This window comes from Bos javanicus, chromosome 16, assembly GCF_032452875.1.
Source record: "Bos javanicus breed banteng chromosome 16, ARS-OSU_banteng_1.0, whole genome shotgun sequence".
NCBI lineage: Eukaryota > Metazoa > Chordata > Mammalia > Artiodactyla > Bovidae > Bos > Bos javanicus.
Genome location: NC_083883.1, coordinates 1,184,163 through 1,211,076, shown reverse-complemented (window position 1 = coordinate 1,211,076; position 26,914 = coordinate 1,184,163). Strand labels below are relative to the sequence as shown.

Below are 26,914 nucleotides of genomic sequence, written 5' to 3'. Positions count from 1 at the left end.
CATTGTGTATCACACAGTTGGTTAGGGCAAAGTATAACAGGGGGACATAAAATTCAATTAGCCTCCCTAAGACAAGTGACTCCCAAATCAAGGATGACTGGCCTCAGAGATATTCAAGATAAATATGGATCAAATTAAAGAATGAAACTATTAAATTTTTTAGAGACTGGGGTGGGAACACAGTTCATGCATGATTGTCTCTGAGAATCTGGGACTGTAAACATATGAGTATTTGTATCATGTGTCTTACATAACTGAAATTGTGTTAAATATATCATATTAAGAAGAGTAGACTTGGTCAGAAGGATCCACACAGTAAACCACACTGCCTTTCTTGCCTCTCTGTCATCTGTGCTATCAGCATCTCTACAACTGGGTCCCAGACATTCTAGCAGCAGCTCTCAGAGGTGAGAATATCAGCCCTGGAATATGACTGCCTCTCCACTCTAACATTTCATACATAGGCACCCTTCCACCCTCTTACCCAAAAGCTATCACCTTTCTGCTCCACTGGGTCTTCGCAAACTGTCTATCTCTCATATACTAAAGTTGAACAGACCTGAGAGTTTAATGGGGAAAAAGAGTTCTTGTTATGTCCAGAAACTTGCCATAGCTCTTCCTGCTCCACACTCCACACTCCACACACACATTGCATTTCTTTGAAGAAATTGCAAAGCAATATATTCATTATCTACACAACTCATTAACTGTATTTTTCTATTACAGGATATGATAACATCTGTACATCATTGAAACAAAACAAAGCAGAGATCTTGTCAGGAATCTTGCCTTCAATCTGAGGACATAAATTCCTTAATATTAGATTGAAGTAGCAAAAATGGTCATAAATGCTATACAAATTTATGTGGAAATAGCCTGATTTAGCTTAGATGAGTTTGTGCTGCAAACACTACAGTGGTTTACAAGTGTATCATTATTATTATCATTTTATCAGTTATATCAAATTGGAAATATTTCCCAAAGGGTCAATTTAACTTCAAGGCATCTTAGCATTATTTATCTCTTCTTCTAATTACTGAAATATAGAAACAAATGGCAGTTTAGCAATTAAGACAGTAAGATGATATTAACCCTCCACTTCCATTTCCTTTTTCATAACTAGGAATTTTCATGTGTGAGGGATGACTGCTGAGAACTGCACTGTGTTTGCTGACTTCATATTCTTAGGACTTTCCAGTAGACAAGATGTGCAGCAGGGGCTCTTTGTTGTCTTCCTGCTGGTTTATGTCATAACTGTGGTTGCCAATGTGGGGATGGTCCTGCTGATCAAGAGGGACCCCAGACTGCACACACCCATGTATTACTTCCTGAGCAATCTGTCCTTCTGCGACATTTTCTATTCTTCTACTATCTCTCCCAAGATGCTGGCTGATTTCTTATCTGAGCAAAAAAGGATTCCATATGATGTATGTGCCATCCAGATGTACTTTTTTGGAGCCTTTGCAGATGTGGAATGTCTCATGTTGGCTGTCATGTCTTATGACCGTTATGTGGCCATTTGCAATCCACTTCTTTATACAATTGCCATGTCCAGGGGAATCTGTACCCAGCTTGTGGTTATTGCCTACATCGTAGGCTTGGTTGATTCAGCAATCCATACCTGTTGTACATTTCAGTTGTCATTCTGCAATTCCAATATCATCAATCACTTTTTCTGTGACATCCCACCCTTATTAGCCCTCTCCTACTCAGATACATCCATCAATGAGATTGTGATGTTTACTTTTATTGGCTGTGTTGTGGGGACCAGCATTATCACTGTCCTCCTCTCCTACAGCTACATCATAACAACCATCCTTAGGATGAACTCAGCCGAGGGGAGATGCAAAGCTTTCTCTACATGTGCTTCCCACTTAACCGCTGTGGCTATATTTCATGGCACACTCCTGTTTATGTATTTCAGACCCAGCTCCAGTTACTCCATGGACACAGACAAAACGGCCTCTGTCTTTTACACAGTTGTCATCCCCATGTTAAACCCACTGATCTATAGCTTAAGGAATAAGGATGTAAAAGGTGCCCTAAAAAAAGCAATCAGCACTAAATTATGTTCTGGGTGATACAGTACTTTCATCCTAAAATATTTAAAGATTCTAAGAGAAGCAGTGCAGAAACTTTGACATAGATTCTTATAGTCTTACTAGTACAGTTTCTGAATATTTTCCACTACTTACACTTTCACCTAAATCAGTTTAGGGAACAGTCATTACACTAAACTCTCCCAACTAAGTAAGAGTAGTAGTAGGATCACTCTTCTGTTTTGCAAAGAGGGTTTTTTTACACCTCTTTTTTCTTTTCTTGGAGAAGTCTCAGAGAGATGACATGCACAGAGCAACCCCTGACTCATGTTAATTTGACTTACCTTCCTAAAGGCTCCTATTTATTTATTTTAACAACAGGCTTAATAAACTTGCTGAGTCAGATGGGAGTGTTAGTGGGTCAAAATAGGTTTGTTTATATCCTTTTCATGTATTTGTTTCACCCTAAAAAAGCTCCATCCTAATATTTAGAAGCAAATAATTTGTAAGTAAGACTGAATGAGAAATTTCTGTCTCTAGACTAAATATTCCATAAAAGTTTGGTCCTTCCTGTCTAATTCACTGTTGTCTACATGTACAATGCTTAGCCTCAGGATGCAATTCAAAAATATTTATTGAATAGATGAATGAATTAGCCTGAAAAACTAATTAAAAACTTGAACCTTTGTAAATTTATTAAAAAAAAATAATAATTTCCTTAATTTCATTCTAGTCTGTTCACTTTAGGTGAAATCCATCTGCACTGTTATCTTTTGCAAAAATGAGAATCTCGGACAAAAATTATTTGATGTAAAAATCTGCTCAGTTTCTCTTCATTTTGCTTCAGTTATTATCACCAAACATCCCCTGATTTTCCAGAAACCATTGGAGAGGACTTTGTTAATGAAAACTATTGCCTGCCACATCAGTAAACAAAGGAGGTTGTAGTCCTGAAGCCTGGTCAGAACACCCTGAGGGAACTCAGGATGAGAAAGCACAGAATAGGCTTTCTTAAGGTCGGCTGGCCCCAGATAGCTAAATTCAGTTCAGTTCAGTTCAGTTGCTTAGTCATGTCCAACTCTTTGCAACCTCATGGACTGCAGGACACCAGGCCTCCCTGTCCATCACCAACTCCTGGAGATAACTCAAGCTCATCATGAGTCGGTGATGCCATCCAACCATCTCATCCTCTGTCGACCCCTTCTCCTCCTGCCTTGAATCTTTCCCAGCATCAGGGTCTTTTCCAATGAGTCAGTTCTTTCCATCAGGTGGCCAAAGTATTGGAGCTTGAGCTTCAGTATCAGTCCTTCCAATGGATATTCAGGCTTGATTTCCTTTAGGATGGACTGGTTGGATCTCCTTGCTGTCCAAGGGACTCTCAAGGTAGCTAAGGTGCATATCAAAGGAACAGTGTCAGAGAGCCCAAACTGTTGCATCTTCCCATACACATAAAAAGTGCTAAATTCTTTAGTTTATCTGGTTTTCTTTTATTAACAATAATCTTTTGGTGTTCTGATTATCTGATCTTTTGTTGCAAAATCTTCTATCTCTTGTGGCTCCCCCTTGCCTCTTCAGAACTTACCTCTGCAGAACAGTTTCTTAGCACTTATCTGAGATGCTGTGTCCCAGGCTTGAAGTCCTCAGAATGTCTGCCAAATAAAATATAACTCTCAACTTTTAGTGTGTGCATTTTTTTTTTCAGTGAACAATTTCATCTCTCCAGTGGGTTCATAGCATTACACTAGTTAAAATTGAAAAAAAAAAAAAAAAGAAACTGAATGCCCTGTTGATATAATTTAAGTTGTAAAAGAAGAGCTATTAATAAAAATATATTCCCCTTGTAGGGGGTGGGCTGGGGAGAAAGAAGCAGTAGTTATGTTAACATGCCATGTGTAATGATTTATGCCTTCTCTCTACATAACTATGAAAAAAATTGGAATAATACTCTAAACAAAATTTTAAAGTTCTGTTCTCCTGGTATCCAATTAGCAATTAATCTAGCTGTAAAAATGAAACACAATTTTGGGTTCTAGGAAATCTATTTTTTTATTAAAATATAGTTGATTGACAAAGTTGTATTAGTTACAGGTGTACAGCAAAGTGATTCATATCACTCTTTTTGCATATGTTTGTTGTTATTTAATCACTAAGTCACATGTGACTCTTTTGTTACCCATGGACCATAGCCATGTTTCTTTGTACATGGGATTTCCCAGACAAGTTTACTGGAGTGGGCTGCCATTTCCTTCTTCAGGGGATCTTTCTGATCCAGGGATTAAACCAGTGTCTCCTGGTGACTAAGAAGGTAAAGAATCTGCCTGCCAATGCAGGAAAAAACAATTAATTTAGCACACACTTGCATTCCCAACGCCATTTTATGCTGTTTAAGACAAAGCATTTGGTTCTCATCACCCTCAGGCTGTCATTTTCTTCTTCCCCATTGGAAGCCCGCATTTGCCAAGGCCTAAGTCACCACTGATTTGCATAGACAGAACCCTCTCTGTGGTGTAGTTTGCACTGCCATGGGTGAGTTGAGGGCTGTCTTTATAGACAGTGCACCATCCACTGTACGAGGCTCCCCTCTGCCCCATCTGGAGTAATGGGGGCACACTGACTGCTCCTCCGACTTGTCTGTAAAGCAAACACAGAAAGGCTCTTCTGTATTTCTTTACGTGGTTTCACATAAATAATCTGGCCACTCTCTTACCTGCAAATTGTAGGAATTCATGTGAATTTCTCATTTGTTTATAATTTTATTGTGCTTCATTTTACTGTGTGTGTGTGTGCTCACTCAGTTGTGTCCGATTCTTCGTGATCCCATGGACTGTAACCCACAAGGCTCCTCTGTCCATTGGATTATCCAAGCAAGGATCCTGGAGTGGGTTGCCATTTCCTCCTCCAGAAGATCTTCCCAACCCAAAGATCGAACGCCTGTCTCCTGTGGCTCCTGTATTGGCAAGTGGACTCTTTATCACTGAGCCACCAAGGAAGCCCATACACACACACACACACACACACAGAGGCAACATTGCTCTAAATCTCATGTCAATCCTTCGATAACGCCATGAAATTTTCAATCTCCAATCAATTTCTTATTTTTTTTTCCCCTGTTTTGTCTCTCATTCAGTATTCTCTGTTTGCCAAATTCTTCATATGCAGTTCCATTTATCCTCCCTTTCTCTGTTTTGTATTCAGAACACCAGCTGGCACATATACATAGAGTAAATGTTTGTACTGAGTTAGAATTATTAGGTCAATTCTGATCTTGGATGGCCAAAATTCCACTTGAACTTGATGCACAGATAACACATATTGGAGTCAATTTCATTCATCATTGACTTTCTCATGTGACGAAATTAAATGTCTGTTGTCATATCCATAAACAAGAAATGTCACAGCCATCCGTGATTTCTGGTCTCCAAATGTGAATGAGGGCTCCCAAAACTGAGAGCCAGCAGATGCTGCCACCCGCATAGCTGTTTGCTGAGAGCTCAGGGAATGCAAGCAGCAGCCATCTGCCACATTGGCCACGCCTTAAGGTGAGCGAGGAATTAAGGATGCAAACAATCAGGAGACAGAATTTGGCCCCAGATAGTAAGCTCCTGGAGCTGGTGATGGACAGGGTAGCCTGGCGTGCTGCAGTCCATGGGGTCTGGACAGGACTGAGGGACTGAACTGAACTGAGCTGAAGTGCATATGAAAGGAATGAATTCAGTGAGCCCAGAGGCTTGCATCTTTCCATATGTAGAAGAAAAATAAACTTCTTAACTTGATAGCTGATTTTCTCTACCTCACAATGATCTTTGATGTTCCGTTTCCCTGTCCCCTGCTTGTAAACTTGTATATAGCCTGACTCCCTCTCCTGCCTCCTTGAGTGGTTTTCTCATGACTACTGAGATGCTGCCTCCTGGTCTCAGAGTCCTTAACATTCCCATCAAGTAACATCTCTACTTTCAGGTTGTGACTATATTAATTTTTAGTTGACAATGTTTATTTAAAGGCCTTCTAATTCTCAATTCGTGTATGGGTATATTTGGCTTCATTTCAGTTCACCACTGTCCTGTCACATAGAACTTCTATTAATTGATAAATTGCTTTGAACAAGTCAAATCAGATAGCAACAATCATCCTCCAATTTTATGCATAACAATCTACCATTTTGAAAGTCATAATATATTTTTTGCTTGAGATGTTCTTAAGATATAGAGAAACACATTACATCATTTCCTTTGTGTGTACTCAGCTCTTCAGTAGAGCTCTAATTGCTCAGGTAAGTTTTCCCATTGGGATTTGGATATCAGAGTGTGTGATCATGAGATCTGAGATTAGAAAGCTAATCTCAAAAGCTTAAAAGCAATATATAAAAGATCTTGCATTACCCTAAGAAATTGCAGCCTTCCTAAGGAAAGCACAGATTTCTTCTATGAACACAGAAGACCTGCCCAAATGGGTTGCAAAAATTAGACAATGGATCAGCTTTTCTTTTTAGATCTTTAAGTCCTAAAATTGATTTTTCCAGTGAAAAATGAACTGATACTGACAACAGTGTAGTAAGAAGGTGAATGAAAAAGATAACAATCTGGTAAGTGTTCTTACCTTAATCTTAGGCTATTAGAACTTGATGGGATTTTAAGTGCTTATCTTACTTTCTTTCTTCTTTTTTTTTTTTTTTTACTAACAGCTCAGTCATGTCCAACTCCTTGAGACCCCATGGATTATAACTTGCTAGGATCCTCAGTCGATGGGTTTGGTCAGGCAAGAATACTGGAGTGGGTTCCTATTTCCTTCTTCAGGGGATCTTCCCAACCTAGAGATCGAACCCAAGTCTCCTGTATTGCAGGCAGACTTTTCTCTGAGGCACTAGGGAAGCTCACTTATTTTACACATAGAAATTGATATTTTGAGGATAAACGTACTTAGGGTAATGCAGGTTTTAAATTCTGAAAATATAGCTAACAAAAACAACAGCAGAAACAAAACCCTAATGTTGACACATGATAGTGTTAGAGAATCTGCCTGCCCATGCAGGAGACGTGGGTGTGATCTCTGCATCAGGAAGATCCCCTGGAGAAGGAAATGGCAACCCACTCCAGTATTCTTGCTTGGGAAACTGCAAGGACAGAGAAGCCTGGTGGGCTACAGTCCACGGGGTCACAAAAGAGCAGGACAAGACTTTGCAACTAAACAACGACAACAGCAAACCTTAAAACAAACCTCACCATTACTGAACTCTGACTAGGAATCAGAATTAAACACTGTGCTCATTATGTATTATTTATTTTTAAGAATGGATGGAGCTATATATCAATTACAGCTGAACTGATTTTTATATTATTTGTCCTATCTTATGGTAATGCATTGATCCCAACAACTGTCAATACACAAGTAAAAGGATTCAGGCAGATAAGAGGGCTGACTTTAAGGGAGAAGGAAAAAAATGTTTTTAAAAATAATGATATTACTCAGCCATTAAAAATAATGAAATAGTGCCATTTGCATCAGCATGGATGGACTTAGAGAGTGTCATACTGAGTGAAGTAATTCAGACAGAGAAGGAGAAATATCATATGACATCCTTATATGCAGAACCAAAGAAGAGTTGATACAATGAACTTATAAAAACAGAAAGAGACTTAGAGACTCAGAGAATGACCTTATGGTTACCAGTGGAAAAGAGTAGGGGGAGGAGAATGGGACCTGGGGGTAAGCATGCGCACACCGCTGTAGTAAAAATGGACAATCAGCAAGGACCTACTGTATAGCACAGGGAACTCTGTGCAATGTTACGTGGCTGCCTGGATGGATGAAAGTTTGAGGGGGAATGGACACGTGCATGTGTATGGCTGAGTCCTTCTCTGTTCACCTAAAACTACCACATCATTGTTTGTTAATCGATATACCTCAATACAAAATAAAAAACTTAAAGAAATTAAAATAAAAAGAGAAAAGAAAAAGTGACTAAGGACTTCCCTGGCAGGTGAGCACATTTAGTTTTGGGGAAATAACTATATTATTTACAGTGATCTTCTAAGCTCCACCATTTCTAACATTTCCATTTCTGGGAAGGTAGTGTTTATTGAAGGATGTCCAGTGTACAGAATGTCCAAACTCTGGACCTGTTCTTTGATTGCAAAGCTATGCAGTACTGGACTATTCATTGGGCTGAAATAATCAGTTCCTTCTCAATAAAACTCAGAGATGATCAGTACTGTTTAAAGAACTATGAGAATTAAACTAGATGAGAAAATTTGAAAATTATAAGATGCAAATGTATTAATGTCAGATACACACATTTACCCAGAATTTGCTTAATCTACCTAGAAACAGAAGAGATGCAGAAAAATAGGTGTTGAGCAACGCAGAATCTACAATTATTATTGTGTCTGTAGTTCATTTTCTGTGCCCCCAAAATAGCTTCACAGATAGTTGTGCTTATTAATTCTAAATGTATACAAAGTTTTAATAAGACATTTAGTTTTGTTAAGAACTTGGAACAAATTGAGGATAGGACGGGAGGTTAAGATTTTGGTAATGTGTTTAGATTATGCTCTGAGACAGAGAATATGAGATCACAATGAAAATGTTTTCAAATCTGAAGTTATTTAAATACTGAGTTTGTAAGAGCCATGAATAATTTAAATTGTTAAAGAAAAATATATATGTGTATATAACATATATGCACACATATTTAACTTATCTTTAACTTTTATAGGCAGGAACAGTGAGGTACAGGGAGGCCTGGCATGCTGCAGTCCCTGAAGTCCTAAAGAATCAAACACTTATTTAACGACTGAACAATAACAATGCATATATCATGTAGAGGCATCAAAGATTTTACTTACCTTATTCAATACTTAATATGTTATGAAATGTACACAACATATTTCAAAGAACCACAATACTGTAAATCAGGAATTCACAAATAAACTGACAAATAGATGTAAAGCTGGATTTTTACCATCAGCAGGGAGAGAAATCAATCATCTCTATCCTAGGCAAAATGTGCCTGTCTATAGACAAGTGTCACTTGCATTGCTATGGGTTATCTACAATTTACAGAGCTGTGGACAGAGTGCAGAGATAACAGAGAGGTGGGTAGGTGAGCATTTATAACATCTTTTATCATTTTAATCAAAGGGGCCATCCAATATTCCTGCACTTACAGAAGTGCAGAGATAACAGAGAGGTGGGTAGGTGAGCATTTATAACATCTTTTATCATTTTAATCAAAGGGGCCATCCAATATTCCTGAATATTATTATTGCATTGCCTAGATGAATTTAATAAATATGCAAGCATTTGGATTTCTCTAGTTGTATTTCATAGCTTGGATTTCAGATGACATAAAGTAGATATATGGAATTCTGCAAAATTACTATGTTGCCAACTTTAGAACAGTGAATGAACAGATGGTGAAGATATTGAGCCTAGAAGGAAATTTAATATGATTTGATGAGGAAGGTACTGTCCTTTTCATTTTATAGGTGATGAAGCTAAAATTCTGTGATTACTTGGCTTGCCGAAGACTTTATAATTGCTAAATGGCAGAGTTAGGATTTAGTTACTTACATAACTAATTCTGAATCTTACTTCCTTCTATTTCATCAGTGGATTTCAAGAAACTTTAACTAGTTTCTTTAGTCCTCAGAGGCAAATTCTCAGCTCAAGGTGAGAAATAAAGAACTTCTACTCCTCTACATGTATAGGCTTCAACTGAAATAAAAATGTATCTATTTGTTGTGTAAATAAAAATACCACAAAGGGAAAGAGAGGCTAGTTACTCAGTTTGCTATGTATCAGTGTAACTAACCTCAATCACTTGAAGTTGGTGACAGATGAGAGAGTTGATGAAATTAACAAATTCAAAGTTCACCGGCTGGTTTGATGGTGTCTCATTTAATGGGAAAAAAAAAATCTATCTGGTTATATATATATCTTTAAGAAATAGAAGTATAAACAATCAATTCAATTAAATAAACTATCTCACAGAATTCCCTGGCCATCCAGTGGTTAGGACACTGTGCTTTCAGTATAAAGTAGATGCGTTCCATTGCTCATAGAGAACTAAGGTCCTGAAAGCTACATGTCTCTGCCAAACATTAAAAAAAAAAAGCAATTAACTAATAAAAAAAAAAGTATTTCAGTTCAAGAGCTATGCTTATACTAAACTTACTTTATTTACGCCTAAGTGTTATGAGGGTGCCCAAGTGGATTTAGAATTACTATTATTTTCCCTTGTAGCCACTCTTCAGGTTATTATCAACATCCCCATTGGTTCCCTGCTGAAATTCCAACCTCCAGGAACCCTGCAGAGAATGGAGGTGGAGATAGCACTGTGAAGATGTTAGGGGAAGCACACTGATTGAAACCGCCCACCCTGGCCAGGCACCATGGTAACCATTTGCATGAGTTGTTTTATGACAGGAGATCCTGATAAGGAATACAGAAGTAATAAGCCATCACCAACTGGAAGAGTTTGGGAAAGGTCTACAGGAGACACCGTGTGTCCGTCCACTTCCCAGAATCCCTCTCACTAGCATCCATCTTGGCTGAGTGATGCATGGGCCACCAGGAAAGACTCTGAATTAGAATGATTGGCCAAAGATCACCTGGAAACTAATCCATCACCGTAAAACCCGAGACTGAGAGCCACACAGCAGAGAAGTTCTCCTGGGTTCCCTTACCCTACTGCTCTCCACCCGGGTGCCCTTTCCCAATAAAATCTCTTGCTTTGTCAGCACGTGTGTCTCCTCAGACAATTCATTTCTGAGCATTAGACAAGAGCCCAGTTTCGGGCCCTGGAAGGGGTCCCTCTTCCTGCAACAAATGGAAACTCTGGTGAGATTCTTCTTCGCTGAGACTGACATCCTGACTACTCGGGGTACTCATGGGCTAGCTTGCCTGACAATGGACCGGACCCAGCGGCCGCAATGGGGACCCTTTTGTCCCTGGTCTCCTGATGCGGACAACTCACCAGAGTGCCCCGAATGGTAATGAACAAGAGACTTTATTGACCTCTCTCCCCTTCCCTCTCTCTTTCCTCTCCTTAATCCTTCCTATCCTTCCCCATTTTTCTAGTCCCCCAATCCTGGATGCAGGAACCTGGTTGAAGGGCCCTCAGCCTGAGCTGAGGATTGGAGACTGATCACCTCCTCTTGGCAGAGAATCGAATTCTGTTTCCAGTCTGGTCTGATTTCTGGCAGGGCTGAGTTCCAGTCCTCCCTTCTCTTGGAGGCCAAGGGTAAAGTCCCATCTGCCAGGTTTATATGTGTGTATTTTAACTCTGTGTTCTGTGTTGTGATTTTTGATGAGCATTTTGCTTTGTCTGGCCACCATTTGGTTTAGACCTGCCACCATTTTGTTAGAACTTGATTTTCTTTCCCTGTGCCTTGAGACCAAGGCTCTCAGGAACACTTATCTAGAACATCTCTAACTTCTGAGACTGAGGGAAAAGGGGAAAAGGACTTAAAAATTTTTATTTATTTCAACTTTTTTAAAAAATAAACTAGTAAATTTTATATTGTAATATCTAATTCATGACTAAACTTAGAAAATGAAGCTAGATCTTGCACTGTGTCTGTCTAAATATGTCTTGGTATGTCTTTGTCTCTGGGTAATATTTTTGAGGTTAATTTGTAAATGAGCTCTATTTATTTGGCTTAAAAAAAGGTAAGCACTTACAAATCAAATAATTCTAAATTAAGCAATAAATTCCAGGTTCATGTGAACTGGGAAATATTCAGTATTAAATACCTGATATTAATGTTTGTTCATTGACCTATCTAACATAGACATGTCTTAGAGTAATTAACATTAAGTAGAACATTTTCATTGTACCTAGGTTTAATATAAGTTAAATATTATATCTGTTACAAGTTTGTCAACAAGGAAATTACCTTGAGTGAAGAAACTTCTAAAAAATGTAAATGAGATATGAGTTTTTATATAAACTCTATTAAGAATAATTATTCTTTAGAAATATCTGTCTAAAATAGTCTCTCCAGATTGGCGTAACTTAAATTCCTAAGGGTTGTGCCACGTGTGCTAAGTGTTGGAAGTCTGTTGAATAGTTATGTCATTTCCAAATGAAATAAGATTTTGAAACATTTACTACTAAATACTAATTTCCTTTTACAGAGAAACTAAAGAGATTTGGGACTATAAATGAATGATGTTTGGTGCCATCCTAAAATGTTCTAGAAATCAAGGGTTTTAGAAATTATTACTGGTATTTATGCTCACCAATCTATAAAATGCTAATATAAAAGTTAGTTCTTGGTTGCTAAAGGAAAGTAAGAAGTGTTTTCAGTAAAAAAAAAAGAAAAAGGTATGAAAAAATACTAAAAAGAGTTATGCATCATCAGGATTTTCTCAAATTGGATTACAATTAGTTAGACAAATGGATTTTGTTAGAAATGACACAGCCATAAGAAAACTGGTTAGAGTCAACTAGGTCCAAGATGGCAGAGCTGACTTTCACTAGACCTTGAGCCTTGGTATTTAGGCAAATTGTGACATATCAACAAACTAAATGATACACCCATCAACGTTGACTAAATCTGACCAAATGTTCTAAACCCTTTTAATTGATCTTTTCGATAAAACTTCCTAAATAGAATTCTTTTTGAAGTTCTTTTGACCTCTAGCTAACTTTGGGGTGCTTCAGAGGGCCCCTGAAACATCCCAAAGAGAGCTATTAAACTGTGTTTATTTGATTGGTTAAATTACATGAAAAAGATTATCAAATGAGTAATAAATCAGCTCATGTTATGATGTATGGTAAAATTACTAATACAGAAATTATATGGAGTTCTTAACATTATGATATGTCCTGGATTTCTAATGGAAAACCTGATAACTTCACAATAGTTAACAAAAGGACTGAATGAACCAACGAATGTGCTTATAATTTTTATGGTTTCTATCTGAAAAATTACAGGTTTTCAGGGAGTAGGGAAAACCTTCCTCTCAAACTAATTATGACAATACTTTGGTAAAATTAAATGTTATAAACAAAACAATTACATGTTCTCTCTGACTCCTCCAAAAATTGGAAATTCTTAGGTTTCCAGTAAGTTTATCAAATGAGTTAGGAAGGTTATCTCACGGGTTCAAAAATCTCAAGAAATTTTTGAGACCTTAAAAGGGAAGAATTCACCTAGATTTGTTAGGTAAAATCTGTGATAAGCCTTTGGTGTGAGTTTCCCAGCCCTGTTTTATTTTAAAAGTTCAGTCTGAGACTCTATAAATGTTTCAGCAAAATAAAAAGTCTATAATCAATTACAGTTATATAAATCATCAGACAAAAATTAGTGAGAACAGACCTATTTTGTAAACAAACTGCCTTAATTTGGTTATATTTGATAAAAATGAGGGTAACTTTAGGGAGAAAAAGATATTTCAAAAAATATTAAATCCCAGTTTGTTAATGGAGGTCTGCATCTAGTAAGACTTATCTCTTAGATAGTTCTTTGCTGTTATGTGATATTTAATGTAAAATTTAATTGCATTATTAAAGAATACTTTGTTTCTGAAGCTCATCTCAGTAATCTATCCTTGGATGAAAATCAGATGTCTCATGACCTGCAACCAGGACTAGAAAAAGACATAATTTAAGGGACTGTCTCCAACCTGGATGGAAGGGCTTTTTTTATCAGGAGAAACTACACTACACCAGGATGAGAAGACGACGACATCGGAGGTAGACAGCTTCCCCAAGAAGCTGGACCTGATTCGTATGATCATTTATGTTTTCTTGACTTCTTAGACCTTTGCATATAAATCAAATACTTTTCTATCATAGGCCTGATTCTATTCTAGTTTTAGAAATCAATTCAGTTGTTGGGTTTATGGCCAATTATCTGTGTCTAGTTCTGGGTTACCATGGTAAATTTCTCTACTACAAGACTCTAACTGGTTGGCCCTGAGAAAATTTACTTAAAAAAATATTATAGTCATATTCAGGTCACTGTGATATTACTAGATGGGATCCATACACCAGGCCAATTAATAATGCCTGCTCTGACTCAGGCCATAAATTTCAGCTTTTTTCTATTACTCAAGCTCAATCAGAGCAACAAGAAAAGTTTCAGCAAAGGAGGAAAAAATCTCCAACAATTATGGGATGGATTTATATAGATAACACCAGGCTATGGTAATTTAGGCTTAAAGTCTCCTCTGTGTTGGAAACAATTAAATCATACCAAGGACAATCAATCTAGTAACACTAGAAAACTGGGCTATGTGCCTTATAGACAGTGCCAATATATAATTTCCCTGGAAGATAGATTCTACAGAGCAGACTAAGTCAGATGACCTGAGATATACTGGGCTACCTCTAATGGAAGCTCTTAACTTAAGTTTTATTTGTGACTTTACTAATACTGCTGGCTGTGCTATTTGTATTTCAACTGTTTTACAAAATTGCTGTTTCTTACACCATCAAATGTGTGTCTGAGGCCTCTTATAGAATAATATATAGTCTCATATGAGATCGATGAGGGTAACAGTGTAACTCTAGATATGGGAAGAAGCAACAAGAGGTAATATTTTCCTAGACCATGAGGCTAGTAAGACAGATGGTCCAGAGAATTTTGGATACTGTTTTATGGCCTAGTCCAGTAACAGCACACTGAGTGGCCTGTCAACAAAATGTTTGCCAAACCTGAGAATGGACATTCTCAGCACCATGGGATAAAATGGTCATGAAATGCTTCCCTCAAAATAATGGTCAAGTTTACGAGCAAAAAGGGGCTCTGCCAACTGAAGACTGACACTTGCCATCTACATCTACAAAGATTAAATCATGGCCGCTGCAACTGCTGACTTTCAACGCTCCTGAAAGGAATTCAGGGTGAAAATCAGGAATGAGGTACTCTGTGCTCTGGGAAAAACTGGCAGAACAAGCCTTCATATAGTTATCCCTTTTCAGGAGAAGATTTTATGGGTCCCAATTCTTGCATCTTCTCATACCTAGAGAAACACTGACATCATTAACGGTGAAATCTGCTTTGGCTATTAAGGAAAAGTTTACGATTAAAAGTCAAAATAGAGTAGCTATGGTTCAGATACCCTGGGAAATAACTAGGTGATGCTATGGGTGTACTTTCAGATTAGACCTTGTATTGCTAAACACTTGAGTTTTCTGAGTCGTGTCAGGCTTGCACGCCACCATTCTCAAGACAATGTCTGCTGGAAGCTAGTAACTGCAACCTTACATTTTAAAAAACTAGGCAACTGGCTACCTGGCTACAAGTCTCCATGAAGTGCCAGGTCCAGACTGGGTTTCAGGCCTATTCTTCTAAAAACAAAGAGATTTATTTTGTCTATTAAAATTCCAGTTATCCCTCCTCCAGCTACTTCTAATTGAATCTGTTACAACAAAATGGCAGACCAAGGGATTGAGATTTTAATCATATAACACTCAGAAATAGAACTTGGAACTCAGGAATACTTCCAATTCAGTGTCTATTCTCCAAGCTGAGGCAGTCCTATGCCTCGTTTTGACAAGAAGTTATCACAGTCATAGTTGCCCAGTTTCTTAGTAGAACTCTGTGGGGCTCTGGAGTATGAATATGTTCTGTGTTCTCCATTTCTTATCTGTAGGATATAGGCTTCATTCAGCCTCCTTCACCTTCCCTGAGTTCTGAAGGGTAGATTCAAACAATTGCTAATAATGGAAGGGAGAGGATACAGAAACAGAGGAGAAACAATTAAATGGTGGTACAGCCTAGAGGGTCTGGGTTCCTACTCAAAGAAATATGCATTACAATGTTTTTGAGTTCTACAGAGCTGGAGCCCCCACCCAGGTGGAGGATGGTAACTTCAGACTGAACACAAGATTCCTGGAAGACAGCTCTGTTGCCTCACCACTAACCAATCAAAAAGGATCACAAACCCTGCAACCCTCACCCCAAATGTTGCCTTCTGTTTCCGGGGACCAGAGATGACCATCCTGTTAGGTCTCCTGTTTGGCCCTTGTCTATTTCATCTCTGAGAGGGGCCAACAGTTTCAAACTAAATTGCTGTTACTACAAGGAAGTAGTAGTTACCACATGGAAGCTGGTTTCAGATGTGGAACACCCCAACTTAGATCAGGTAGAGAGAGACTTCTGCTCTGCTAGACAAGCCTACGCCCATGCACAGCAGGAAGAAGTTACAGAAGAAAGAGGCCTCTCCCCCAATTCCCAAGAAGTATCTTGATTATGAAGTTTCTTAGGGGGGAGTTGTTAGGGGAAGCACACTGATTGAAACTGCCCACCCTGGCCAGGCACCATGGTAACCATTTGCATGAGTTGTTGTATGACAGGAGATCCTGATAGGTAATATGGAACTAATAAGCCATCACCAACCAGAAGAGTTCGGGAAAGGTCTAAAGGAGACACCAAGTGTCTGTCCACTTCCCAGAACCCCTCTCACTAACATCCATCTTGGCTGAGTGATGCGTGTGTCACCAGGAAAGACTCTGAATTAGAATGATTGGCCAAAGACCACCCGGAAACTAATCGCATCACCGTAAAACCCGAGACTGCAAGCCATGCGGCAGAGCAGTTCTCCTGGGTTCCCTTACCCTACTGCCCTCCACCTGGGTGCCCTTTCCCAATAAAATCTCTTGCTTTGTCAGCACATGTGTCTCCTCAGACAACTCATTTCTGAGAGTTAGACAAGAGCCCAGTTTCGGGCCCTGGAAGGGGTCCCTCTTCCTGCAACAAAGACACAGTTCTTTCTCTTGGGATTCAGTGACCACCCAGAACTGCAGAGTGTTCTTTTTGCTGTGTTTTTGTCTATCTACTCTGTTCCCCTTATGGGGAACCTTGGGATGATTTTATTAATCACAATCAGTCCCCACTTGCATACCCCTATGTACTTCTTTCTCTGCATCTTATCTTTCACGGGTGCTTGCTACTCTTCAGTCATTGCCCCCCAGTTGCTTGTAAATGTAATTTCTGATAAGAAGACCATTTCTTACAATGGCTGTGCTGCACAGTTATCTTTCTTCTGCTGTTTGGTGGACACAGGGTGTTTTCTCTTGACTGTCATGGCTTATGACCGGTACACAGCCACCTCCAACCCCCTGCTTTACACTGTTATTATGTCCAAGAGGATTTGCTGGCGGCTTGCAATTGGAGCGTTTTTAGGGGGCACCATGAGCTCAGTGATTCACACCACTAATACTGAAAGGTTGTTGTTGAATGAAAAAAGATGGCCGAGATTTTTGGCCTTCGGAGGAGAAGAATTTAATCTGGGGCCAAAGACGAGGTTTGATAGCTCAGAGCTTTTGTGTAATAAAGTTTTATTAAAGTATAAAGGAGATAGAGAAAGCTTTTGACATAGGCATCAGAAGGGGGCAAAAAGAGTGCCCCCCTGTTAGTCTTCAGCTGGGTGTTATATAGTCACTAGCAGTCTGTTAATAAAAGAAAGGAATGTCTTAAAACTCAGAATGGCACCAGGCCCCTCACCCATAAGATGCATTTTGGGATAATCTTGGCACCAAATGGTTCATCCTGGGCCATAAAATGATTAACTTGAATCTTGAAGAAGGGCAGATCACCATACAAATCGTTTCGTTTACATAGATTAGGGGAACAATATCTGAGTATAACATACTGGTTTGTCAAGTAGGTTCTGAGCCATTTGGCAGAACCGACTTGAAGACAGAGTTTGAGGTAAGTGCATAATACATTAGCATAGCTTAAGACAAACAGTCCCATAAGAAAAAATGAATTGGTTATCTCAAGGTTTGAAAATAGTTAACTTCAGGTGAAACCAGGTATCATTATGGCAACACAGTATTTTAAGAGAAACCTTTTAAATTTGTATAGAGAAGGAAAAAACATATCGCTAGTTTGTTTCCTCTTGCTGCTTAAGAGAGATAAATTGCAGTCTATTTCCTCAGTTTGGAGACCCCTGGCCTTCCTGCCTGTTACCCTCTCATTCCCCCCTTTTCTTTTAGGAGAATTATGTTGTTTAGGGAAAAGGGGCATCATTTTCGTTTTATAACTGTTTCTGAGCTGACAAGGGGCGTTGTCCCTAAATTGGTGAGGCAACATATTTTTTAAATCTTTATATTGAGGATATCTGATCTGCTGCTAAGCCGCTTCAGTCGTGTCTGACTCTGAACGACCCCAGAGATGGCAGCCACCAGGCTCCACCATCCCTGGGATTCTCCAGGCAAGAATACTGGAGTGGGTTGCCATTTCCTTCTCCAATGCATGAAAGTGAAAAGTGAAAGGGAAGTCACTCAGTCGCGTTCGACTCTTTGCGACCCCATGGACTGCAGCCTACCAGGCTCCTCTGTCCATGGGGTTTTCCAGGCGAGAGTACTGGAGTGGGTTGCCATTGCCTTCTCCACTAGGAGCCCCAAATAGTATTTGGAGGAAGCTGCAGCAGTAGGAGGAGTTTGAGCAACCATTTGTAACTTAAAAGCTTTTATGTGGCTAGAAACAAATCTAGTTATACAGTTTTAGATGTAAGGCAACATAGTCATTAAAACAAGTTAAAATCAAAAATAAAAGTCACATTATGTCTATAGTTAAAGTGTAACATGTTGCACCAGTCTTTTTTAGGGTTGTTAGATGTCATCAGATAAAGAAGAGGCATCACATGTGATTGTTGTCGAAGGTATTTACAGATTTGGGGAAAGTCGTTTTTTTTTTTTTGGAGATGTCCACCCCAGGAAGCCTTTCACTGATGAAGAGGGGAGTGTTCTGCAGACCCAGCAGTTAGACTGATTGTGGAATGTAGTGTGAGAGTGAGCCGAGCACAGGAAGGCATTGTCTTGAGGATAAAAGGGCAGACTCAGTATTTTTGGAGTCAGCAGAAGTAAGTTCACATAGGTTATGAGGCCCATCTGAAAAGTATAGAGTCAGAGCATAGAAAGTAAAGACATAAAATAAAGTCACTTAGTTTTGGTCAGGGTGCCACCTCTTAACTCGAGTGTGATGTATCTACGAATCAATTTTTGGCACTTTGACAGCTGTGGGAGAAGAATAACCTGGTAAGGGCCTTCCCAGAAGGGCTCGAGGGATGGGCCCCCAGATCTCAATGTTTTTATGAAGACTTCAGTTTTTGGCTCAAATAGAGGCTTGTTTGTCTCAGAGGCTGGGTCAGGAGTCGTCTCCCAGAGTTTTGTTAATGTCTGTTGAAAAGCTGAGAGCTGAGTTACATAACTAGTTAATTCTAAGGCTTCAGGGTCTATAACAATGTGTGTGTGTACTAAAGGCCTTCTATAAATACATTTAAAGGGGGACAGTCTCTTCTTTTTGGGGGCAGTTTGAGTCTTTATTAAAGCTATGGGTAGAACTTTAATCTAATTGTCTTGTGTCTCTTGAGTTAATTTGTGTAGATGTCTTTTTATAATGTCAGTTAGCTTTTTCAGCCGTTGTTTGAGGATTGAGGTCTCCAGGAACAGTGTAAGTGATATTTTATTTTTAGAGCTTTAGATACCCCCTGAGTTACAGCAGCTTTAAAGGCGGAGCCATTGTCACTCTGAAGGCTCTGTGGCAGCCCAAACCTGGGGATAATTTCATGGATTAAAATCTTTATAACCTCTTTAGCCTGTTCACTACAGGGAAAAGCCTCAATCCATCTAGTAAAAGTATCTACTCAAATTTGTAAGTAAGAATATCTATTAGCTTTTGGCATATGAGTAAAATTAATTTCTTAGTCTTTTCCAGGATACTTTCTACTTCGTTGTAATCCATATTTTGTTAGTTTTTTAGTCTTTGGGTTATTATTATTATTTTTTTTTTACAAACTTCACACCTTTTAATAATGTTTTTTAAAGTTTTTATTACATTTTTATCTTTAAACAAACGAGAAGCCATTTGGTAAGTACTCTCTGCACCTAAATGAAAACTCTGAAGTAAACTGTTAAGAATTTTTTACTGAGCATTTTTAGGAATTATTAATCATCTATCTTCAGACTGTAACCATCTTTTATCAGTAATCTTTGTTTCTCTTTTTTCATATCTTTTTAATTTTTTCTCAGTATATTGTGGTTTTTCTTGTTCTACAGGACCTTTCCAGATCAAAGGCATCTGTAGTGAAGGGGTTTTATAAAGTGCCACTTTTGTGGCTTGACAGTCAGCCAACTGATTAGTTTTGGCTATTTTACTCCTATTTCTGTTGTGTCTTTTGTAATGTATAACGACTACTTTTTTTAGGACAATATATAGCAGTTAAAAGTCTCTCGATCTTTCTGAAATGTTTAATAGGTTTTCTTGTTGTTGTTTTAAACTGTCCTTTTTTTCATATTGTAGCATGAGCGTGTAAAGTCAGATAAGTATATTAGAATCTGTGTAGATATTTACTTGCTGTTTTTTGTTTAACTCTAGAGCTCGGATCAGAGCCACAAGCTCTGCTAACTGAGCACTGGTTCTCTGGGGGAGAGATTTTGTTTCCAAAACCTGTTCAGCCGTCACCATGGTGTAACCTGCTTTAGCTTTCCATCTCGAGCAAAAGAACTGCCATCCGTAAATATTTCTATGTCAGGATTATCTAATGGGATATCCATTAGATCCTCCTGAGCTGTATAGTTTAAAGTTAGGAATTGGGAACAATCGTCATCAGGTGTTTTATTTTTCTTTTCAGGAATAAAAGTGGCAGGATTTAAATTTTTACAAACTTTAAGCTTAGTTACTGGTCTTTCTAACAACAATGACTGTTATTTAAGAAGCCTACTGTCTGTCATCTAAATATTAACCTTAGAATTTAAGATTTCACTCACATCATGAGAAGTCAGTACAGTAAGGTTTCATCTATTACTTATTTTTAAAGCTTCAGGTGTTAATAAAGCCACTGTCCCAACTACTCTTAGGCAGTGGGGCCACCCATGTGAAATTACATCTAATTTTCTGTTTAGATAAGCAATAGGTTGCTGGTGAGGCCCTCGGTGTTGTGTCAAAACTCCCAAGGCTACACCTTTTTTTTTAGTGACAAAGAAATTAAATGTTGACCCTGTGGGCAAGTTCAGAGCTGGAGCTTGTAGGAGAACAGTCTGAAGAACCTTAGAAGCCTTTTGAGTATCTGAAGACCAAACTAGTTTGTTGGTTTGGGGCAGTTGAGTTTTAGCTATAAGTTTATATCAAGGCTGGGCAACTTTTCCATAACCCGGAATCTAAATGTGACGGTAACCTGTGATTTCCAAAAATCTTTTCAATTGTCTTAATAGGTAGGGGATGATTTAGTATAGGTTTAAATTCTCTCAGGGCCTATGGCTCTAGTCCCTTTTGATATGATTAGGCCCAGATATCTAACTGATTGTTGACAAAGCTGAGCCTTTTTTTTTTTTTTTTTATGTCTTTTAACCACAGCCTGTCAGAAAGTTTAAGAAGTCTTCTGAGGCTCGCGAACAAGCTTTCTCTGTCTCAGCACAGAGCAAAATATCATCTACATATTGTAACACCACCACTTTAGAGCTATTAAAGTTTTGTAGATCCCGTGACAAACTTTGTCCAAATAAGTGAGGACTGTCACGAAATTCCTGGGGCAAAACTGTCCAGGTTAACTGAGAAGCTGGCTGTGTAGGGTCTTTAAAGGCAAATAGAAATTGACTTTTTTCTGCCAAAGGCACTGAATAGAAGACATTTTTAAAATCAGTTATTGAGAAATATTTGGCTTGTTCAGGAATTTTAGACAATAGAGTATAAGGATTAGGCACCATGGGGTGTAAAGGAACTACAGCCTCATTTATTATTTGTAAATCTTGAACTAGTCTCTATTTGGAGAAGGCAATGGCACCCCACTCCAGTACTCTTGCCTGGAAAATCCCATGGATGGAGGAGCCTGGTGGGCTGCAGTCCATGTGGTCGCTAAGAGTCAGACACGACCGAGCGACTTCACTTTCACTTTCACTTTCATGCACTGGAGAAGGAAATGGCAACCCACTCCAGTGTTCTTGCCTGGAGAATCCCAGGGACGGGGGAGCCTGGTGGGCTGCTGTCTCTGGGGTCATACAGAGTCGGACATGACTGAAGCGACTTAGCAGCAGCAGCAGTCTCTATTTACTATTTGATTTTTTTATATTCAAAATAGGAGTGTTACAGGGACTGTTACAGGGAATTAATAGCCCCTGCTCTTTTACATTTTTGATGATGGGTTTTAACCCTTCTTTAACCTCAGGTTTCAGTGGATACTGTTTTTTATGTGGAAATAAGTGTGGGTCTTTGAGCTTGACAGCTACAGGAATAGCACTGTTGCTTGACTCACAGATTTTCCATCAGCCCATATTTTAGGATTTACATTTTGTTTAACTAAAGGGAGAGAACAGGAGGGCTCTATATTTATGAAAACATAGGCATGGACCTTGTTTAGTATATCCCTCCCCAAAAGGGGTGAGGGAGATTTTGGCGTGATCAGAAACTCGTGTGAAAATAGCACAGAATCCCCATTGTAAGATAAAGAACAACTGAAATGATACCTTTTGGTTCATCCAGACAGTCCCATTAAGGAAGAGGATCAGGGAGAAAGTGGGCCAGGGGCTTCAGTAAGCACAGAGTAAGTTGCCCCCGTATCTAAAAGGAAATCGATGGATTGACCCCCCCACAATTATTAATGCCCGGGGTTCCTCAGGTGTAATTAGGACAAGAGTTTGTGTGGGGACCCCAGGGCACTTTTAGTCTTGATTGTCTTGAGAGTCAGACCCCGGAGACCTACACCATTGGGGGAAGTGTCTCTTCCAGTGTGGTCTTTTGTAGACGGAACATGGAGCCAGGGGCGGCTTAGATGTCTGAGGGCAATCTCGCCTGAGGTGTCTCTCCTTTTTACAGTAATAGCAAGCCCGTCCCTTTTCACCTGGGTCCCTCTGGGCATTTTTTTCAGGCTGTTTAAGAATGGTTTTTATAGCCATTGTGAAGGCTTCTGCCCTTTTTATTATTTTTTTGTCTCTTTTTGCCTCCCCCCCGCCCCCATCATATTCCCTATCATAATAGACTGTCTGAGCCAGTTGTAACAAAGTATCTAAAGACTGATTTGGTCCATACACCCATTTTAATAATTTATAACAGATATCTGGAGCTGACTGAGTGAGAAATCTATCTTTTAAGATCACTTTCCTCTTGTTTTTTTTTTTTTTTTTTACAGAACCGGTCTAATTGTAAGACAGTGTTATACTTAAGAGACCCTCCAACTGGCCACCATTTGTCATCTTTTAATGGATACCATGGCCATGTAGTATCACATAGGAAGACCAGGTGTGTCTTCCTGGGGATCAAATTTACCCCAGTTTTTTAGGATACAGTTTAAAGGAGTGAGGCTTGAATTGTTAGCTTCCATCTGGAAGAGAGAAAAAAAAGCGGCCAGTGCCATCTTTTTACCAGAGGCATCCCTCCCTGCTCTAGATGGGTGTGTAGACAGACTTTACACCAAAAGCTTTTGTTTCCTGGTCGGACTTAGTCTGTCCCTTACTGACTCAAGCACCATACTCATCCCTCCCTGTTCTACCACCAAGATGGGGTGGGGATGCAGCAGGGGTAAATCTGATAGCATCCCTACCTGACGTCCAGCTCTACACCATTAACCTTGCTTGCCTCTGATGCCATCTGGGGTGCAATCAGAGTAACCTTCCAGAATGCCTCCCAAGCTAAGACCGCTGGGGGAAACATTCATCACCTGTGTGCCTGTGCAAGACCCTGAGTATATTCCTGACCACAATAAGACTGATACGAACATAAAACTGAGATGTTCCTTCCAAGCATCACCACACCAGTATAAGAGCGTCTCTGGTCCCCTCAGCCAGCGTTACCAAGGGGAAAAAACCATTGTAGTCCCAATCTGAGTAACCTTTACCTCAGAGATGTTCTTGGAGCTAGAGCTCCTTCTAGCTTCCAAACTTTTGATTTCTAGTGAGGCTAGGCGCTTTCTTGACCACCAATCTAAGTTTGGGACCTAAGTGTCAGTACACAGTAACAGTATAGATCACAAGTCCCTTGAAAGCATATGATCTGATAGATTAGTCTAGTACTTCTAATTCCCAAGGAGTTATGAAGTGGTCACAGAGACCAAAAATTTTGACCGAGAAAGGAGAGTTCGGTCCATATGTTTTGCCCATTTTTGGTCGGTTCTTGAAGGAGACACTGGGTGTCTCTTGGCATTGGCAGGTCAGTATAAACCCCTGACAGGTTTTTGCCATAAGCCATATGAGATCACTGTGGAACCGCAGAGCAGGGCTCTTCACTTGTTCTGCGCAGGGCATGTCGTTCATTTACACAAGCACACCATAGAGTTAGTAAAGCACAGCAGAAAACATGTTCACTAAGAGAACAAAACTAGAGCTCCAAGCATCCTTACCTTGTCCTGAAGGATCCTGGATGAGCCCCCAAGATGAAAGGTTGTTGAATGAAAAAAAGACGGCCAGGATTTTTGGCCTTCAGAGGAGAAGAATTCAATCTGGGGCCAAAGATGAGGCTTGATTGTTCAGAGCTTTTGTGTAATAAAGTTTTATTAAAGTATAAAGGAGATAGAGAAAGCTTTTGACATAGGCATCAGAAGGGGGCAGAAAGAGTGCCCCCCTGCTAGTCTTCAGCTGGGTGTTATATAGTCACTAGCAGTCTGTTAATAAAAGAAAGGAATGTCTTAAAACTCAGAATGGCACCAGGCCCCTCACCCATAAGATGCATTTTGGGATAATCTTGGCACCAAATGGTTCATCCTGGGCCATAAAATGATTAACTTGAATCTTGAAGAAGGGCAGATCACCATACAAATCGTTTCGTTTACATAGATTAGGGGAACAATATCTGAGTATAACATACTGGTTTGTCAAGTAGGTTCTGAGCCATTTGGCAGAACCGATTTGAAGACAGTTTGGAGTAAGTGCATAATACATTAGCATAGCTTAAGACAAACAGTCCCATAAGAAAAAATGAATTGGTTATCTCAAGCTTTGAAAATAGTTAACTTCAGGTGAAACCAGGTGTTATTATGGCAACACAGTATTTTAAGAGAAACCTCCTTTTAAATTTGTATAGAGAAGAAAAAACATCGCTAGTTTGTTTCCTCTTGCTGCTTAAGAGAGATAAAAATGTCTGACACTTGCAGTCTATTTCCTCAGTTTGGAGACCCCTGGCCTTCCTGCCTGTTACCCTCTCAATATCTTTCACCTGTCTTTCTTCTCCAATGAAATTAACCATTTCTTTTGTGACATCTCCCCTCTCTTCTCTCTGTCCTGCACTGACACTTACATCCATGACGTTGTACTGGTGGCCTTTGCTAGTTTAGTGGAAGCCCTCTGCCTTCTAACAGTTCTCCTCTCTTATATCCTTATCATAGCAGCCATTCTTAAAACAGAATCTGCTGACGGAAGAAGAAAAGGATTCTCCACTTGTGCATCCCATTTGACTGTGGTCTCTATCTACGATGGTACCCTGATCTTCATTTATTTGTGTCCCAGTGCTGGCCATTTACTGGATATTGATAAAGTGACCTCTGTGTTCTATACATTGAATATACCTATGTTGAACCCCCTGATTTACAGTCCGAGGAACAAAGATGTGAAAAATGCTTTTAGGAAAATGATTAGCAGGAAATTTCTTTCTTAAGAAAGGATGAAACTGAGGCTGACAACTTTTCTATCCTGTTTATTGACCTTTAGTTTTAACTAATGGAAAAGTCAGTTTAGTATGGGTGTTCCCTAATTCTACAGGCAATGAAGCCTCAACCGCAAAATTGGGCCAGAGGCTAATGTTAGAGCCAGGTCCTGTTACATATGTCTAATTCTTTATCATTTTAAGGTTGATTTTTTTTTCACACTCATTCATTGTTGATAGAAGTTTAAATTAGTCTTCTTTATGGAAGGTAATTTGCTATTATTTGAATGTAATATATAATTCATCTGGAATTTGAAAATTAAACATGCAAGTATCATTTAAACCAATAATTCTAACAATTGAACCTGCAAAAGTTTACCGCTTTCAAAGTATTCATTGCATCAGAGCTTATAATCAGTTCAGTTCAGTTCATTTGTTTAGTTGCGTACTACTCTTTGCAACCCCATGGACCGCAGCATACCAGGCTTCCCTGTCCATCACCAACTCCCGGAGCTTACTCAAACTCATGTCCATCAAGTCGGTGACGCCATCCTACCACCTCATCCTCTGTCGTTCCCTTCTCCTCCCACCTACAATCTTTCCCAGCATCAGGGCAAGCTATTGAAAATATCTGCCAATAGGAAATAGGCTAAATGAAATAATTTGAACTTTTATATATTTTTTTCAGGAGTAGATTTACCCTTCATATAATATTCTATATTTCATATTCTTACTCTTTGTCTCTCATTTTGTTATTACTATTTTACTCAATATTGGTTAAGCTTTTGATATACATTTCAGCACTCTTTTGTGAAAATTTATAAATGAAATTCACTGAGATTCTTTGTTAATTAATTTGATTTCCATGGCAATATGTGTAGATGGTAGAGTCTTCTCTGAGGCTCAGTGATAAAGAAACTGCTTGGCAAATGCAGGAGACACAGGTTTGATCCCTGGGTCAGAAAGATCCCTTGGAGGAGGAAATGGCAACCTATTCCAGTATTCTTACCTGTGAAATTGCATGGACAGAGGAGCATGGTTACAGCCTATGAGGCCACAGAAGAGTCAGAGAAGACTTAGTGACTAAACAACAGCAACCACATGCAGGGTTAGGGTTAGGGTTAGGGTTAGGGTTAGACTCCCTCAAATATTAAGTCCTACATGACTTTCCCCCCCCTGCCATCCATTTCAATTATGATGGTAACTCATATTTAAACCTCACTAAATTTTATAATAATGTCATCTGTGTCTGTAGTTATACCACTGTATTGAATTTCACTTCAGTTCAGTTGCTCAGTCCTGTCTGACTCTTTGTGACCCCATGGACTGCAGCACGCCAGGCCTCCCTGT

General features: G+C 39.2%; 2 protein-coding genes across 2 annotated transcripts; both read left to right on the top strand.

Moving 5' to 3' along the window:
• Window positions 1-1,142: 1,142 nt before the first annotated feature.
• On the top strand, window positions 1,143-2,127 carry LOC133227393 (olfactory receptor 5AR1-like). Its single transcript, XM_061381823.1, has one exon. The coding sequence runs from the start codon at window positions 1,143-1,145 to the stop codon at window positions 2,079-2,081; it is 939 nt and encodes a 312-aa protein (XP_061237807.1). The 3' UTR covers window positions 2,082-2,127.
• An 11,547-nt stretch (window positions 2,128-13,674) lies between these two features.
• LOC133228263 (olfactory receptor 5I1-like) lies at window positions 13,675-25,717 on the top strand. Its single transcript, XM_061383784.1, has 4 exons — window positions 13,675-13,774; window positions 16,039-16,232; window positions 16,753-17,213; window positions 25,132-25,717. The coding sequence occupies exons 1-4, from the start codon at window positions 13,675-13,677 to the stop codon at window positions 25,574-25,576; spliced, it is 1,200 nt and encodes a 399-aa protein (XP_061239768.1). The 3' UTR covers window positions 25,577-25,717.
• The last annotated feature ends 1,197 nt before the right edge of the window (window positions 25,718-26,914 follow it).